Consider the following 18894-nt stretch of genomic DNA (forward strand, 5'->3'; position numbering starts at 1 on the left):
TTTATTTTTAAAACATTGTATTATATATATATTTTTTTTTTTATTTTATTATTAGATTAAAACCAATATTTTTAGCTTTTCCACTTTTTTATTTGACCAGCGACCGGGTTTCGTCGTTACCGACATCATCAGACTGGTCACCAGTCTGATGATGTCGGTAACGACGAAACCCGGTCGCTGGTCAAATAAAAAAGTGGAAAAGCTAAAAATATTGGTTTTAATCTAATAATAAATTAAAAATGCAATTCCATCACGAAGTGTCAGTGGATAATATAAATCTATTGTATTATATTTTTAAACTTTAAAAACATTCTCCTGAAAAATTTAGTTTTTTGATTTATGACGTTCTTGAAAGGAGTGAGCGATGTATGCTTCAATATTTAAAAATAAAAAACATGTATAATATGGTAGGTACAGAGGATAGAAGTGAAACACAGATGTACAGCGTAAAGATTGTATTAAAATAAATACAAAGTAAAATTTGTCATACTTAAAAACATCTCGCAATTGATTAAAAATAATTAAATAATTTTATATAAACATAGTAAAATGGAGAGCACCTTATCTTATAAAATTTTTGATCAAAAACGGCAACACGCAAAACGACCTAGAATCCAAATAGAAGTGCATAGAAGTTTAAAAAATTTATCCGTGGAAATTTAAAACATTAAAAAAATCTATGCAAACATTGTCTGGGCACTATCCGAAGTATATCGTGCGTAGGGCACTAAATACGGCAAATATCTAGTTGATATTCTTTCATTTTTTATTTAAATTTAACTTGGTAGACGGCACTGTTAGTTAGTCAGTAGTTAGTCCGCCTCCGTAGTGTAATGGTCAGCACGCCCGGCTACCGTTCTGGAGGTCCCGGGTTCGATTCCCAGGGGGGGGGTTAAATAAATATAAGTGATTTTTTCACTCTGATATTTATTCAATATTACCCCGGACTGGTGCCCGAAGCGGAGGGCTGATCACCTTTCCTCTGTGTGTTAACGATCAAGATAACACACTGCGTTTATATAATGCAGTGCCCTATGCACCGTTGAGGTGCGGATAAGGGTTTGAATGAAGAAATGAAAAATTTTGGCACGTGTTTCGTCACACCCAGCGTCGTTTTTTACGATATTTCCGTGCTAAACGCGTGGAAACATGTGTTTCGGTAGATTTGAGAAATCCATTCTCTCTGTGGCTAGTTGTTTATTTATATATATCGTATGTAGGTTGAAAAATGTCAAGGAATATCTTCTTCTTCTTCATCTTGTAGGCCTCGTGGCCTGCTTTCAAGAGGGATCAGCCTCCTGCGATGTCGATTCCCAGCTGTCGACCCATCTCCTCGGGCGGTCTGCCCGGGAGTCGTCTGCCATGGGGTTGGCCGTACGGTGCGATGAGGGAATATACGATTCAAAATATTTTTCACATCAGAATGCGAGATCGAAAATCAGACACGCTAGTCACTCAACACATAGATGAAGACGTCGACGGGGCGACCCAGACGAGGGAACGCCAATTTGAATATCCCAGTCATTTTGCGAGATTGCCCGGAAAGAATGCGTACTAGATTATGAAGAAAAAGAATGAAAAAAGCACAAAATACATTTATGTATGTATATAATTTTTTTTCTCTTTTCAATACCCATTATACAAAAGGCCTCACTAACGATTAAAAGCGTTAAATTCTATTAAAAAAATACACTGCGTCAACAACATATGTACGTCAAGGCGAATAACAAAGTTTCTCATTTAAAAAAATATGATAGCAGAACGGTGGCGAACGTCGTCATGACGCAGGCGCGATTTCACCATCCCGACATTGGCACCGACGCACGAAAAATATGAAAAAAAACAGCTGGATTGGCATTTTCGGGCGTCGTCTCTTTTGACCATGATGACCCCTCAAATTTGAGCGTGTAACCTCTCAAATTAAAGCACTGCTGGACTTTAAATGTGATAACCCGTCAAATTTGAGTCTATAACCTCTCAAATTTAGGAGACACATGATTTTGAGCATTATAACCTGTGAAATTTGAGTTTGTAACCTCTCAAATTAAAGCACCGCTCGATTTTAAATGTGATAACCCGTCAAATTTGAGTGCATAACCTCTCAAATTCAAGACACATGATTTTGAGCATTATGACCTCTAAATTTAAGCACCGCTCGATTTTAAATGTGTTTTAAACCTTCAAATTTGAATGCATACCCTCTCAAATATAAACACTGCTCGATATTGAGTATTATATATAACCCCTCAAATTCAGCGCCGCTCAATTTAGAGCATGATAACCTCTCAAATTTAAACACCCCTCAAATTTGAGCATAATAACCCCTCAAATTTCAGCACGCCTTTAAATTTGAGCGCGTAACCTCTCGAGTTGAAGCACCCCTCTGATTTGAGCACGGTAATCACAGTATACGCAGACAGTCCTACGCTTCAAGTGCCTGTTCAGGGTGATATTATATAAAAATTAGTATCGATCTCGACCTCCTTGGGAATCAAACCCAGGACCTCTAGAACGATAGCTAGACACGCTAACCATCGCACTTTAGAGGTGGAGGTTAATGTGGACTATTTCAAATAAGCGTCATTTCCAAAATTAATTTGTCAACAAATATGTTTGTTTTGTTTTTTTAATAATAATAATAAAACCCTTATCCGCACCCCAATGGTGCATAGGGCACTGCGTCATACAAACGCAGTGTTATCTTGATCGTTTACACATGAAGGAAAGGTGATCAGCCCTCCGCTTCAGGTACCAGTCCAGGGTAATATTGAATAAATATGACAGTGAAAAAATCACTTATATTTATTTTACCCCCCTTGGGAATCGAACCCGGGTCCTCCAGGACGGTAGCCGAGCGTGCTGACCATTACACTACGGAGATGGACAAGATGTTTTTTTAATAAACCATATTTTTAACTGCCGGTGCCGTTCCATGCCATCGCTCCCGCGGCCGCCAAGGCGCGCCGGCGGCGGGCGTGAGCGCCAATGTCGCGAAGTGGAAACCCTGCCAATTCTTAAACCTACGAATAAGCTAACTTCTAAGAATGTATAACGTTTATAAAGTATGGCAAAATGGTTGGTACATAAAAATAAAATAAAAAAAAGTTGTATGGCTTTGAAAATGTCGAGATAAAAACAAAAATGCGCTATGAATATTTGAAAACGATGCACAGACGACGTACGGGCGTGACTCACGCGTGAAAAGGTCGTTTTTCATCGCTAACACTGTGAAAAAATCGTCAGAGATGCTTGTCGGAGATCGCAGGTTCGATTCCCAGTGAGGTCAAGTCCCATATAATATAATTTTTAGACGGATATTTATTTAAACTTCGTGTAAAGAGAGAAATATGTACATTGACGGGCTTTTTGCTAAAAAGCAATATCTTCCGACCAACCAAAAACAGACTAGTGATATTGGTCAAAACGTATGATACCATATATCGACGGGCCCTATGTAAAGTGCTCTAACTACATTTTTGTCACTTTTGAGATATTTGGTGTATGTTATCAACTGACCGTTATGTACAATATATAAACATAAAAAAAAAAATATATATATATATATATATATATATATATATATATATATATATATATATATATATATATATATATATAAATAATAAAGCCCTTATCCGCACCCAATGGTGCATAGGGCACTGCGTCATATAAACGCAGTGTTATCTTGATCGTTTACACATGAAGGAAAGGCGATCAGCCTTCCGCTTCAGGTACTAGTCCAGGGTAATATTGAATAAATATTACAGTGAAAAAATCACTTATATTTATTTTACCCCCCTTGGGAATGGAACCCGGGACCTCCAGAACGGTAGCCGAGCGTGCTGACCATTACACTACGGAGGCGGACAAATATATATATATATATAATAAATTAGGCCTAGTTTTCAGGCGTATAAGACACTATATACATGGAATTTTCAAAATGAACTGAACTCCTAAAACACTAACTACTTCATTTTGACAAAGCATAAAGTTTTAATACATTATTTTTCCGTATTATTTTTTGACATCTCATCAAAGATGAAGAAGAATATGGAAGTCTGGGCATTTACGGGACTGACGTTGAAGTGATCACTTTACACACGTGTAACATTCGCCAATCCTACCCATTATTGACAACCACACTACTCAAATTCTTGCAAGTTCTATATATATGTGAACCAATTTAGAAACCTTGTTCTTGAATCACTAGAACTTCACTAGAGACATCTATTGGTGAGATGGAAAGAAGCTTTTTATTGAGCGGGAACTCTTTTATTAGTATGTGAGGTCCGAATCCTGGATTATAATCACACACATGAGAAACGCCAGAAAATACCATTTTAAAATATCGTTTTTTTGAGTGAATAACACTAGTTTAGAATTTCAGATAAAACCTTTAATTAATAAAAAAGAATACTTTGAAAAAATGTTCCAAGCTCTCTCCCGTAAAGTAACAGATTTGCAGATAGAGTACTTTACATAGGGACCGTCGATATAGCTGTTTGCAATCAGAGGGTAGATAGTACTTGAAAATTAAAAAAAAAAAAAACATAAATTACAAATTGCTGATAGTAAGGAAGGCAAAGGAAAAAGGGAGTTTATTGCATAAGGGCTCATGGTTGTCGACTCACGCGTTCTATCCTCTCTATTCACCCCGATTCGGCTGTCCAAACTCAAAACACAGTAAGGGACATTTTTTTTGTAGTATGTTTTTTTTGCATTTTGGACTAAGTAGAATCTACTTAGTCTAAAAATGCAAAAAATGGCCCTTACTGTGTTTTGAGTTTGGACAGCCGGATTGGCTAGCAAGTACTGTTAAAATCGTCTGTGCATTATTTTCAATAATTTTCATATATTTGTATATTTTTAAATGACATTTTTCTGTGGTCTTATTAAATTGGACAAAAGTCATCAATTGACGTTACCAAAAGTCATCAATTGAAGTACCTCTAAATTTTGAGCATGATGACCCCTCAAATTTAAGCTAGATAATCTCTCGAATTTAAGCACCCCTCAATTTTGAGCGTGATGACCCCTCAAATGTAAGCACCCCCTCTAATTTGAGCACGATGTACTCTCAAATCGGACTGGGTGCTTGGAGCGCCGGCCCAATCATATTTTCAATAATTAACGTATTTTAAATGCAAAACTCCGGCGAAAACTATTCAAAACTACGGAGCGGAGACTGTCCTGCCTGCGTCTATGCGATGCAGTGCCCTACGCACCCCTGGGGGCGGCCGAAAGTTTCAAGGGGAAGAAATGTAACTCAAATGCTAGATCGAAATTCAATGGTTCTGAAAAAGGTGTATATAGATGATCGAATTTTACATAACTTTAAAAAGACATATATTAAAATGATTCTCTAACAAATAATTTTAACATATAACATATTTAGAATTAAAAATAAAATAATTAAAAAAAGGTGTTTTTTTTTTTGCTCCTGACATTTTTATAAAATATTTTTTTTATATTAAAAATTATCTTACGATGTTTTTAACTGGCGAAATCGGGTCGTGCACACTGAACTCCCCATTCGCACGGCAGACGCATTCCGCGCGATATCGTTTTAAAAACAGTACTACTATTACCATCACGCGGTTTCACGCGGGGGCAGGCAGAGTGAATGGAACGCCACACTCTTCCACCCTCGCTTCCTTCACATCTGTACATCTTGACATACACGCGTGTATAATTAAATCTGTGGACGTGAATGAGCCTAGGAGTGTGGCGTTCTGACCTCTCTGCCTACCCCTGAAACAGATCGACGATAGTAGCAGTTGAATGATGAAAGGTAACAGTAATGGTTCAAAAAGAGAGTTCATTGTGTTGAATTTTAAAAATCTTATATGTATGGAGAAATAAAGATAGTCTATAATTAGTCATAAAAAAACTATGTGTATATATCGCTCACTCCTTTCAAGAACGTCATAAATCAAAAATCGTAAATTTTCAGTTGTGCATGTTTTCCGAATGCCCAGAAAATGTACTATATCCCGGCAAAAGCGGCATATTTTTAACTTAATATTTACCCGCTACAGGGCAGAAAGTGTTGCTTTTGCATTTTGAAGAAAAGGTATTGTTTAATTATTTTTTTAAATATACTAAATATTTTTCAAATGGAGAAAAAACCTTCAGGTTTTACTAAAAAGATCTGTGGCACAGTAAAATGTTCAATAAGTGGCTTGATATTTATTTTTAATACATTGTGTTATATTTTTAAACTTTAAAAACGTTCTCCTGAAAAATCAAGTTTTTTGATTTATGACGTTCTTGAATATATATATATATAACGGAGACGCTAAAAAGGCTATGTACGTTACATACTATACGGGCGTGTTGGGAAATGCGACGTTTTGCGGGTACGCAACAAAAGCAATGTAACATCCGTAATGACGTTGTATTTAGTCATCGAACAGGCGTTCTTACGAAGCGTTTGTACAAAATACAAGCGGACCGTCGCGTCGTATGATTCCGCCAGCAGTTTATACTAAAATCAGCACACCGTGACATCGAGGGTTGAGTGTTAACCTTCAATCGGACCCCTCTTATATATCATAATATGAACCGCATTGGGGATTGAACCCAGGGCCTTCGGCGTGGTAGCCATTCGAATCAATTCATTGCCAATCGCAAATAATCAAAACGCGTACAATTATTTAAAGAAAAAGGTTTCTTCTTCTTCTTCTTTTGTTGATTGGTTCTGGATTTGAACACAGGGTGAAGCGGCGCTGATGCGGCGATACGGTGCAAAAGACACTCAACGGACGCGGCAACATTGAGCGAACGAGGTGTTTTTTAAAATTATCGCGTGCGTTTCAAATTCGAACGTGCGTTATATTTTACGTAAATACGAGGGCAGTGGTTTTTCGGAAGATTTTCGTCAATTACTCTTCAACGAGAAAATTCTCTTATATATTTTTTTTAAATCGTTTAAAATTATATACAGCGTTAATTTTTTTTTATATCTGTCGAATTTTTTTGATTATTATTTCAAAATGAATCGTATTAAAAAAGGTGATTTTAAGTCCAACAGATGGCGCTGCCATATAGGGCGGAGCCCAGGGAGAGAAAGTTTGTGAATGCGTCATTTTTTGATGATTCGCGGAATTTTACATGGCGCATAGAGTGATCGCTCAAACCAGCCGATGGCGGATTACCAACGTCCAAACTTAAAGCACCGAGAATGCGATTATTGAATGTAGAAACAGACAAATTGGTTGATTTTATACTGCGCATGGAGCGATCGCTCAAACCGGCCTATGGCAGATCACTAAAACTTTTATTTCTCAACAGACTTGAATACAAAATAGTACCGAGAATGTAATCTTCATACATTAATTCAATTCAGAAATGGGCTAACTGGTGAATTTTATGTAACACGTGGAGTGATCGCTCAAATCGGCCGATGGCAGATCACAAAATCCTCTATTTCCCGACAGACTTGGATAAAACTACGATGTCACTATACTGCATTGTATTGATCCAAAGTGACAACGGCCAGACTGGTGAATTTCACGCAACGCGCGGAGCGATCGCCCAAACCGGCCGGCTGCAGATCGCAAACAGACTCGAATGCGGAACCGAGAAACACCGATGCGCTCGTCAAATCTCGTCATCCTTAAAATCACCTTTGATAAGTCTCCGGATGGTTTGGGCGAGCCCCCACCCGCGTGCGGACACGCGTCTATATGGGTATAGGTGTATATAGTAACGTTATGTATATTATATTATATTATATATATAAATTTCTATCAATAATTATTTTTTTTTTGAAATTTATCATTAAGTTCCATGCGATGTTGTTGTAACGTGGACTCTCCCCCCTCCGGAAGTCCGCTTCTTGCGGCCGGAGGCGTCGCCAGCTGCGTGAATCTGTAAGAAGAAGAAGATAATGATGGTACTGGTGTCTCAACATAGACGAAGAAGATTGTGGTGTAGACCAAGTCTGTGTGTCTACGGGGCTTGCGTGAGTCTGTAAGAAGAAGAAGAAGATAATGATGGTACTGGTGTCTCAACATAGACGAAGAAGATTGTGGTGTAGACCAAGTCTGTGTGTCTACGGGGCTTGCGTGAGTCTGTAAGAAGAAGAAGAAGATAATGATGGTACTGGTGTCTCAACATAGACGAAGAAGACTGTGGTGTAGACCAAGTCTGTGTGTCTACGGGGCTTGCGTGAGTCTGTAAGAAGAAGAAGAAGATAATGATGGTACTGGTGTCTCAACATAGACGAAGAAGACTGTGGTGTAGACCAAGTCTGTCTACGGGGCTTGCGTGAGTCTGTAAGAAGGAAATAATGATTGCATTGTATTGATGTCTCAACATAGACGAAGAAGACTATGTATGCAAGTCTGGGTATCTACGGAGCTTACGACCCGTCCATAGGCTGGTATGAGTGATCGATTCATTCCTAAAATAATAATAATGACAGTATTGATGTCTCAACATAGACGAAGAAGACTATGGTGTAGACCAAGTCTGTGTGTCTACGGGGCTTGCGAGAATCTGTAAGAAGGAAATAATGAACGCATTGTATTGAATCTGTACAAAGAAGATAATGACAGTATTAATGTCTCAACATAGACGAAGAAGACTATGTATGCAAGTCTGGGTATCTACGGGGCTTACGACCCGTCCATAGGCTGGTATGAGTGATCGATTCATTCCTAAAATAATAATAATGACAGTATTCGTGTCTCAACATAGACGAGGAAGACTGTGGTGTAGACCAAATCTGTGTGTCTACGGGGTTTGCGTGAGTCTGTAAGAAGAAAAAGAAGATAATGATAGTATTGGTGTCTCAACATAGACGAAGAAGACTATGGTGTAGACCAAGTCTGTGTGTCTACGGGGCTTGCGTGAGTCTGTAAGAAGAAGAAGAAGATAATGATGGTATTGGTGTCTCAACATAGACGAAGAAGACTATGGTGTAGACCAAGTCTGTCTACGGGGCTTGCGTGAGTCTGTAAGAAGGAAATAATGATCGCATTGTATTGATGTCTCAACATAGACGAAGAAGACTATGGTGTAGACCAAGTCTGTGTGTCTACGGGGCTTGCGTGAGTCTGTAAGAAGAAGAAGAAGATAATGATGGTATTGGTGTCTCAACATAGACGAAGAAGACTATGGTGTAGACCAAGTCTGTCTACGGGGCTTGCGTGAGTCTGTAAGAAGGAAATAATGATCGCATTGTATTGATGTCTCAACATAGACGAAGAAGACTATGTATGCAATTCTGGGTATCTACGGAGCTTACGACCCGTCCATAGGCTGGTATGAGTGATCGATTCATTCCTAAAATAATAATAATGACAGTATTGATGTCTCAACATAGACGAAGAAGACTATGGTGTAGACCAAGTCTGTGTATCTACGGGGCTTGCGGGCATCTGTAAGAAGAAGGAAATAATAATAGTAGTATAGATATCTCAACATAGACGAAGAAGACTAAGGTGTAGAATAAGACTGTGTGTTTACAGGGCTCGAGTTATCGCTTCATAAATAAAATTAAAGTGGTAGTATTGATATCTCAACATAGACGAAGAAGACTATGGAGTAGACTAAGTCTATGTGTCTACAACAAAGCTTGCGTGAATCTGTAAGAAGAAGAAGAAGATAATGATAGTATTGATGTCTCAACATAGACGAAGAAGACTTTGGTGTAGACCAAGTCTGTGTATTTACGGGGCTTGCGTGAATCTGTACAAAGAAGAAGATAATGACAGTATTAATGTCTCAACATAGACGAAGAAGACTGTGTATGCAAGTCTGGGTATCTACGGGGCTTGCGTGAATATGCATATGCGAATATGACCGGGAGTTTTAGGGGGGGGGGGGTCTAGAATAAACAGATCCGGTCGGTTACCTCTACGCCGACTCGGGCACGGTCGACCGCTTCTTGTCTTTCTTCTTCTTCAGGAAGGACGGCGTCCGCAGGCCCTTCTTCTTCTTCTTGTCCTTCTTGGGGGACTCTTCCAGCGACATGTCCTTGGACGGGGAGCCCTGCGCCAATCAAAAGACGTCGTTCATTCCATTGTTCATCATCAGGACGGCCGTCCAGGCTCAGAACACAGTAGGGGACATTTTTTTGTAGTACGATTTTTTCGCATTTTTGCAAATAGATTCTACTTGGTCCAAAAATGTCCCTTACTGTGTTTTTGAGTTTGGACAGCCGTAGTAGCAGAGTGAACGCTGTTGAAATGCGATCCCTCAGACGAATGTGTGGAAAATCATTGTATGACAGAATTAAAAACGAAGATATCGCTCACTCCTTTCAAGAACGTCATAAATCAAAAATTGTCAATTTTCAGTTGTGCATGTTTTCGGAATGCCCAGAAAATGTACTATATCCCAGCAAAGGCGGCATATTTTTAACTTAATATTTACCCGCTACAGGGCAGAAAGTGTTGTTTTTGCATTTTTAAGAAAAGGTATTGTTTAATTATTTTTTTTAAATAAACTAAATATTTTTCAAATGGAGAAAAAATCTTCAGATTTTACCTAAAAAGATCTGTTGCACAGTAAAAAGTTCAATAAGTGGCTTGATAGTTATTTTTATTACATTGTATTATATTCTTCAACTTTAAAAACGTTCTCCTGAAAAATCAAGTATTTTGATTTATGACGTTCTTGAAAGGAGTGAGCGATATATACGCTTCTCCCAGCGATGCTCGCATCTCTTCAACCCGTCCTAATAGTAGTTGGCGTCTTTCCCTGCAAAATGGTCATTTTCGAAGGTGATGGTCTCCTTATTCGATGAAAACCTCTGTCCTCCGAGCGTAATTTTTAGCTTAGAGAACAAAGAAAAGTCGTTCGGGGCTAGAAGGGTGAGCAAGGAGGGTGGTCAAGTAGTTCAAACCGTAATTCGTGAATTTTTGCCATGGCAAGCAAGAGAGGTCGGAAACTTTTCAGACTGCCATTTTTTTATACATTTAAATTGAAATACTATCAAGTATTTTCACAGTATTGTCCGCCTCCGTAGTGTAATGGTCAGCACGCTCGGCTACCGTTCTGGAGGTCCCGGGTTCGATTCCCAAGGGGGGTAAAATAAATATAAGTGATTTTTTCACTGTAATATTTATTCAATATTACCATGGTCTGGTACCTAAAGCGGAGGGCTGATCACCTTTCCTTCACGTGTAAACGATCAAGATAACACTGCGTTTATATGACGCAGTGCCCTATGCACCATTGGGGTGCGGATAAGGGTTTTATTATTTTATTATTATTATTTTCACATAACATACCTCTTTACTGCTATGTGAGAATGTACTGGCGTGGGCGTCAGAGTGATCTCCGTTTAAAGTATTTTCACCTGAAAAAAAACGTATATAATATAAAAATTAAATATAAAAACTATGGCGATGGGTACTACAAATTGTATGACATTTTAAAAGAAATATTCAAAACGGTACATAGATTCATATGAAAATTATATTAAAATTAAAAATTATATTATATATATATATATGGAGTTAGCGTACCTTTTAGCCTCGTTGTTAGTACCAAGTTCCTGGAGGTGGCCCACCTGAGAGCTGGCGCATGCGTGCAAAGCAAACACTAACACGTGACACGAGCATGCCGTGCGCCAAGCACGCGTGCCAGCGTGAGCACTCACGCTGGCACGCTGCGGCAATGTTACAGGCTATGTTTGGGGTGTGAAATGCGTTGTGGGTTTGTGTAACAGTCCATGTTTGGAGCGTGGAATGCGTTGTGGCCTAGTTACAGTCTATGTTGAGGTGTGAAATGTGTGTGGCTTTGTTACAGTCCATGTTTGGAGTGTGGAATGCCTTGTGGCCTAGTTACAGTCTATGTTGAGGTGTGAAATGTGTTGTGGGTTTGTGTAACAGTCCATGTTTGAGGTGTGTAATGTGTGTGGCTTTATTACAGTCCATGTATGCAATGTAGTATTTACAGTGCAAAAAACAAATTTGTTTTTATATAATCTATCTATTTTAATGTCCAATATTTAGTCATAGTCAATTTGAAAGTGCAATATTCAGTCATAGTAAATTTGAAAGTCCACAAAGTCAATTTGAAAGTCCAATATTCTATCATAGTCAATTTGAAAGTCTAATATTCAGTCATTGTCAATTTGAAAGTCCAATATTTAGTCATAGTCAGTTTGAAAGTCCAATATTCAATCATAGTCCATTTGAAAATCCAATATTTAGTCATAGTCAATTTGAAAGTCTAATATTAAGTCATCATATATTTGAAAGTCCAGTATTTAGACATTGTCAATTTGAAAGTCCAGTATTTAGATACGGTCCATGTTTTAAGAGTACATTAATTTGTTACAGTCCGTGTGTAAGGTGTATATTAGTCTTGTTAGATGTGTTAACAAAAATCAAACATAAAGAAAAAAAAACTTTCACCAGCCATCACCTTATCAAGAGTATACAAGCAAAGTGCTATAAGTCAAATAGTTTTACATTTAATTTTATTTTTCATATATATATATATTTCTGTATATTTCAGAATCAACAAACAAATAGCTAAAAATGTCTTGAAATACTTTTGTCACACCTTACTTTTTCTTTAACCAAATGGTGCATAGGGCACTGCAACGGCGCAACGCGGCGCCAACTTGATCATGCGACGATCGCACGATGAAGGCGAGATGAAAATTTGCTTGTATAAACTCGATATTTAAATTTCAGCACAAAAAAAACACAAAAAATTATTTAAAAATTGAGGCATTTTATTTTTACACATGCTTAATATAATAGTTTGAAAAACAAATTAAAAATGACAGACAAATAAATTAAATAAAAAAAAAACTACAAAAGCAATGCGTCCCTAGCACGGCTGTCCAAACTTAAAAACACAGTAAGGGACATTTTACAGCAATTTGAGTGTGTCCAAATACTTGTTCACAAAATCTGGATTATCTCCAATTACAGGGGTTATCTTCATATTATTTTTTGACATCTCATCAAAGATGAAGAAGAATATGAAAGTCTGGGCATTTACGGGGCTGACGACCGTCATAGGCTGGTTTAAGCGATAAAAAAAAGCTTCTTTACATCTCACCAATAGATGTCTCTAGTGAAGTTCTATTACCCTGGCCTGGTACCTGAAGCGGAGGGCTGATCACCTTTTCTTCGTGTGTAAATTATCAAGATAACACTGCGGTTATATGAAGCAGTGCCCTATGCACTATTGGGTGCGGATAAGGGTTTTATATTATTATTATTATAGTCCATCTGCAGACAACACTTGCGGACGCATTGCTTTTGCGTCGTACAAAAAAACATGTCATATATACACATTCTCAAGGCCACTACTAATGCCCCCTGAAACCGAGAATCGCAAACCTACCAAACAAAGTTCAAATTACTTTGAATTTTTTTTTTTAATAATTGAGGAAAAAGTCTGCCTCTGTAGTGTAATAGCCAGCACGCTCAACTACCGTAACAGAGGTCCCGGTTAGATTCCCAGGCGGGGGGGTCAAATAAATACAAGTGATTTTTTCACTCTAATATTTATTCAATATTACCCTGGACTGGTACATGAAGCAGAGAGCTGATCGCTTTTAATTCGCGTGTCAACGTTCAAGATGACACTGCGTTTATATGATGCAGTACCCTATGCACTATCGGGTGCAGATAATGGTATGATCCATAGTAAATATTGAATTATTAAATAATTTACTACGGATCATCCCATCAACTCATTATATAACTCTTTCTTCTTCAAACCCTTATCCGCACCTCAATGGTGCATAGGGCACTGCATCGTATAAACGCAGTGTTATCTTACTCGTCGACACGTGAAGGAAAGCTGATCAGCCCTCCCTCCAGGGTAATATTGATTAAATATTGGAGTGAAAAAAATCATTAGTATTTATTTGACCCCCCCGCCTGGGAATCGAACCTGGGACCTCCAGCACGGTTAGCAAGCCTGCTGACTATTACACTTACTGCTGACTATTACCTAGACGGACAAAATCATAATTTTAACCTCCTATAACGTTCCCTCCAATAACGGTGACGTAAATTTAAAATGCAGCAAAACGAAACGTCACATAATACATCGAGAGTTTACGATACTGGATCAGGAGGCTTTCTAAAAAAACGGATAAAAAACTGACCCAGAACACGGGAAATTTCAAATTACATTTCAAAAATTTTCAACGTCCGATTCCCTGAATGCAAAGCTGCGCGACAGGCGAAAACTGCGCGCGTTTTGAAACACGCACGTGTCTTCGTAAGGCGGCCAGGTGAAGTTTTTAACGCGTCGTTGTTTACCGGTCTTGTAAATGAGAGACCGGCATTCCGTGTCGCTTTCCCCGACATCGGTGCAAGACGCGTTCTTCGTAGAATAATACGTGTCGCTTTCCGACAAATTAAGATCGTGCGGGCTTACGAAAGAATCGTTGGGATCTTTGCGTGACTTTGCGAAATCGTCAGGAAACAAGTTCGATGACGCGTTTTGATGGAGGACCGTGGAAGAGATATCTTGGATCATCATTGACGAGTCTGTATCCTTGTAAAAGAATCCCTTTCTATCGCAGATGGACTTTCTGCACCTGGGCGCAAAGAATCGCGACGGCTTGCTAGACGCGTCGTAATCTCCCGTCAGGAAGCTCGGGGTCTTTTCGCCGTCGCTGAAGACCGAAGGCCTGCGGTGACGGGTCCTGTCGGGTGACGAGTCCCGGCACATCTCGTCAAACGTCAGCCAATACTTGACGCCGCCGTTGTGACGGTCCAGCGTCATGGAGCTGACCGACAAATTCGGATCGAAAACATCGGCACTTGATTCCCGTCGTTTTTCCACCGAGCGCCGTAGTTTTCCCAATGAGGAACTTTCATCGTAAATATTACGAACGTCTTCGTTAAGGTTTGAATCGAATTCGATGAACGCGTCGTTGAAATTGTTCCTCTCCGCATAGGACAATGATGGCGGTTCCGACAAAGAGACATTGTTTAGTTTAAAATCTCCGTCGGTCATGTCATCATCGTTACACGATGAAACCGCATCAAGAATATCATCGGAAAAACGATATTTTAAAGTGGATGATTTTGATTCATCGGATGACAAGCGAGTTTCATCAGAATTTCGTTTTTTCATCGTTCTCTTCCCCTTTCCCTTCCCTTTCCACTTCGTACAGCCTGGAACATCTTCATCAAATCTCTCATTCGAAGCGCAAGATTTGCGATCGCTTTCCGCCGCGAATTTTTTATCGTTCAATTTCAAAGTACACCTTTTATTCTTATCTACAGTTCCGGCCGCATCTTCAAAGGCGCCAGTATCCTTAAAACTACAATCATTTCCTATCTGTACCTCGCAAATATCACCATCTAACTCGCGAGTTTCATCTCTCTCTGATCCTTCCGTTATACGAGTGACATCGTCAGTGCGAGGCGGCTCGGAATAAGAATCGGCAATTCGACTCATGGACTCCTGAACTCGGGCCGTTTCGCCGACCAAATCGCAATTTTTCTCTATCAAGGCTTGCGATTTCGCGACAAGATCGACGGTGCTGTCCACGAAGCTCGCCAGCTGGTCCACAAACATGCCGGAATCGTAATGACAACTATCAAAGTGCGGATCAGAGATCGGATCTTGGTTTGGTTGATTTAAATCATGGTTAAGGTCATCGGTTCTTGCTACCATGCCGGCAGTTTCACAGACAAAGTCGCAAATCTCGGAGACCATGCGCCCCGACCGGACGACAAGGTCGCTCGAGTCTTCCACGAGTTCGGTGACGCGGCTGGCGAGGTCGATCCTCTCAGACTCTTCGAAATTGTCGACGACGAAGCGCGACAAATTCTCAATGACTTCCGACATCAGCTCGAGGCATTCGAATTCCACTGTGGTGTCAAACGAATCCAGGATCCTCAGGGCCTCCGAAACCCCCGAGAGCTTGGTTATAGCTGCGGACTTGTCGCTGATGCTGTGGCCGAATACGCTATCCACGATCCGGTTCGCGAGGTTCCCGTCGCTCTTTGCGCCAGAATCTTCAGATCTGGTGGCAAGCTTGTCGCTCACCATGCTCAGCAGCTCGCTACGTAGCTCTTGCGGCAGAAGACACGTGCTACCTCTGGAGGCGGCGGCGTCCACGCTGATTTGGAACGTCCTAAAGGCCCGAGCGAGTATATCGTTGGTGATGTTGATGGCCACGTTACCCGCCGTCACATCGAAGACCTTCATTTCAGTTTTTGAACCGATTTGATTGCATTCGCCTTCGTCCAATACATTTTCAATGTCCAATTTTAGTTCTTGGTGAGCAAGACCTGTCTGGGCATAACAGTCATGGTCTTTATCCCTTTCGTCTTCTTCAGATCCGATACCTACTTTGGCACTGTCTCCTTTGCAACTTTCATCTTTTGCGGCATCGTCCTGGCAACTTGCGCCCAGTTTTTCATAATTTTTGTGAGCGCTGTCCGCCTCAGCCTCAAACTGTTCTTCACCATCATCGTTGCCTTTGTCACCAATATTTCGAATGCCAAATTCAGCCTCATCCCTTACTTTTTCAACATTTCCACTGTAAATTTCAGCATCATCCTTGATTTCAATCACAAATTCATTATCATGCTTTACAGCATCACCATTTCCAGTACCGAATTCGGCACCATCCCTGACTTTATCAACATTTCCAGTACCAAATTCTGCATCATCCCTGTCTTTATAAACATTTCCAGTACCAAATTCTGCATCATCCCTGTCTTTATAAACATTTCCAGTACCAAATTCGGCATCATCCCTGACTTTATCAACATTTCCAGTACCAAATTCGGCATCATCCCTGTCTTTATCAACATTTCCAGTACCAAATTCGGCATCATTCCTGACATTATCAACATTTCCAGTACCAAATTCTGCATCATCCCTGACTTTATCAACATTTCCAGTACCAAATTCTGCTTCATCCCCGACTTTATCAACATTTCCAGTACCAAATTCTGCTTCATCCCCGACTTTATCAACATTTCCAGTACCAAATTCGGCATCATCCCTGGCTTTGTAAACATTTCCAGTACCAAATTCTGCATCATCCCTGTCTTTGTAAACATTTCCAGTACCAAATTCTGCATCATCCCTGTCTTTGTAAACATTTCCAGTACCAAATCCTGCATCATCCTTGACAGCATCAAAATTTCCAATGTCAAACGTGTCTTTATCAACACTTCCATTCACAGCATCACATTCTACATCCGTAGCATTACCAATTTCAGCATCACCTTTGACCTCACCAACACAACCAATACTGCCAGCCTTAACATCATCTCCCAGTTCGCCGACACTCGCAAAGGCAGTGACTTCAACTTGAACATTGTCATATTCGATGCCACCACTTTTGTCAGTCTTCCCCGATCTGTCGGCGCTGCCATTAAGCCTGGAAGAGCACCCGGAGAGATTGGACTCCTCGCCCAGGTTGGACTTGCTCTCCTCCGGGATGGTGTCCAGCGACCCCCGCTTGGAGGGCGGCCTCCTCTTGGCGGGGGAGAGGTGCGCCTCCGCGTCCGGCCCGCTCGCGCCCCCGTCCGCGTACAGCGACATGGGCAGGGAGTAGCTCCAGATGTCCTTGCGCACCAGGTCACGCACGGGGCTGTCGTAGTCCGAGCCGGACGAGTGCTCCGAGTCAATCTCGTCGCTGAAGTTCAGGTACTCGCCGTCGAGTGACATCGCCATCGAATCGCCGTCCGAGCAGCTGTCGTCGAAGTCGAAACACTCCACCGTCTGATTGTCGTAGTCGTAAACCACGACTCTGTCATCGTAAGGGCTCTGTACACTATTGCTGGATAAAAATGTCGCGTCTTTTGATGATGCGTCCAAGAAATGGGGATTTTTTGATGGTTCGTCCAAGAAATGGGGATTTTTTGATGGTTCGTCCAAGAAATGGGGATTTTTTGATGGTTCATCCAAGAAATGACCGTCGTCCGATTCCACATGATCAACTGCGGCGACTTCCGCCTCCGGCAAAGTGGAACGTTCCACTTCGAGATCGTTATCCCCAAGCTTGAACGTAACGTCGAAATTGAATATTTCTTTGATGGCGCATTTCGCGGGCGTGTTGGGCGCAGAGCCGAACTGCGAGGACTTTTCCGTATCGCACGGGGAATACGTCCCGGTCGAGCAGCCGAGTCTAAAGGGGTTCTCGTTGAATGGTCCGTCGAGACTAGAGGCCTTTCCGAGGAACGCAGAGTCGAATCGGAACCGATTGCTGTTCAGGCTGGCCGACCTGCGGAGGGTGAATGCGTAAGGGTTGCGTTTCGGAATGTGAAAATGCAGCGGTTGCGAGTAGCTCAGGAACGCGTTCAAAAACCCGGCGTGCGAATTGCTGCGATAGCATTCAAACAGGCTAGAAGACCTCTTACCATCGCGAGATTTTACTACGTTATAACTATCTTGTCTTAAATTCGAGTCTAGCGTACAAAATTCGCCGGGAAACGGGTTGTTTATGTCGACGTGGGATCGCGTCGTCAGAAATCCCGGGACGCTGAGAGTCCTGCCCACCTTACGGGCTTTCGGCAGCGTGCGGTGCGTAACGGACGAGGCCAAACTCTCAATGGCAATCTCGGCATCCACCTCACCAAAACGCGTGTTAAATTCCTCATACCGCCGCGAGTACAGGTCCACCTTACAACGCGGGTCATTTGCGACTGTTCCGGAGTGTTTTGGGTCAATTTTCGCACCGTATTCGTAGTTGACAGATATACACATGGGGGAATCTTGGTTTCGGACCTCGGCGGGGGTCGGTACGGTGACTTGTTCAGCGTGCGCTTGAGTAAATGTTAGTGGTTTGTTAGCGCCGGCCACCCGGTTAGGATTTTCTGCAAGGACACACACACACAGGACTAGAGCGACAGTAAGGAAGAAATGTGAATGAAAAGCGTGAATGGGTGCGGTCAGGCAGCGATGAAGTGGCGAATAGCGATGAAATAT

At 41.0% G+C, this 18894-nt stretch overlaps 2 protein-coding genes across 13 annotated transcripts in view; both read right to left on the reverse strand.

The window, feature by feature from the left end:
- Positions 1–7736: 7736 nt before the first annotated feature.
- Positions 7737–18894, reverse strand: part of hts (adducin 1-like protein hts) — an 88824-nt gene continuing 77666 nt past the window's right edge. For all 12 annotated transcript variants that reach the window (XM_088269807.1, XM_088269803.1, XM_088269799.1 and 9 more), the window contains 3 exons: positions 11247–11314; positions 9866–10002; positions 7737–7875 (listed from right to left, as the gene is read on the reverse strand). In XM_088269807.1, coding sequence (XP_088125933.1) covers positions 9868–10002; positions 11247–11314 — 203 coding nt within the window. In that variant the 3' untranslated portion in view covers positions 7737–7875; positions 9866–9867. The remainder of the gene's footprint in view (positions 7876–9865; positions 10003–11246; positions 11315–18894) is intronic.
- LOC148303531 (uncharacterized) lies at positions 13996–18791 on the reverse strand. The gene has a single exon (XM_088269795.1). It carries the CDS (start codon positions 18670–18672, stop codon positions 14125–14127), a length of 4548 nt encoding a protein of 1515 aa, XP_088125921.1. The 5' UTR covers positions 18673–18791; the 3' UTR covers positions 13996–14124.

This window comes from Brachycentrus maculatus, unplaced genomic scaffold (genome assembly GCF_059751285.1).
Source record: "Brachycentrus maculatus isolate JH-2025_06_01 unplaced genomic scaffold, ASM5975128v1 h1tg000363l, whole genome shotgun sequence".
NCBI lineage: Eukaryota > Metazoa > Arthropoda > Insecta > Trichoptera > Brachycentridae > Brachycentrus > Brachycentrus maculatus.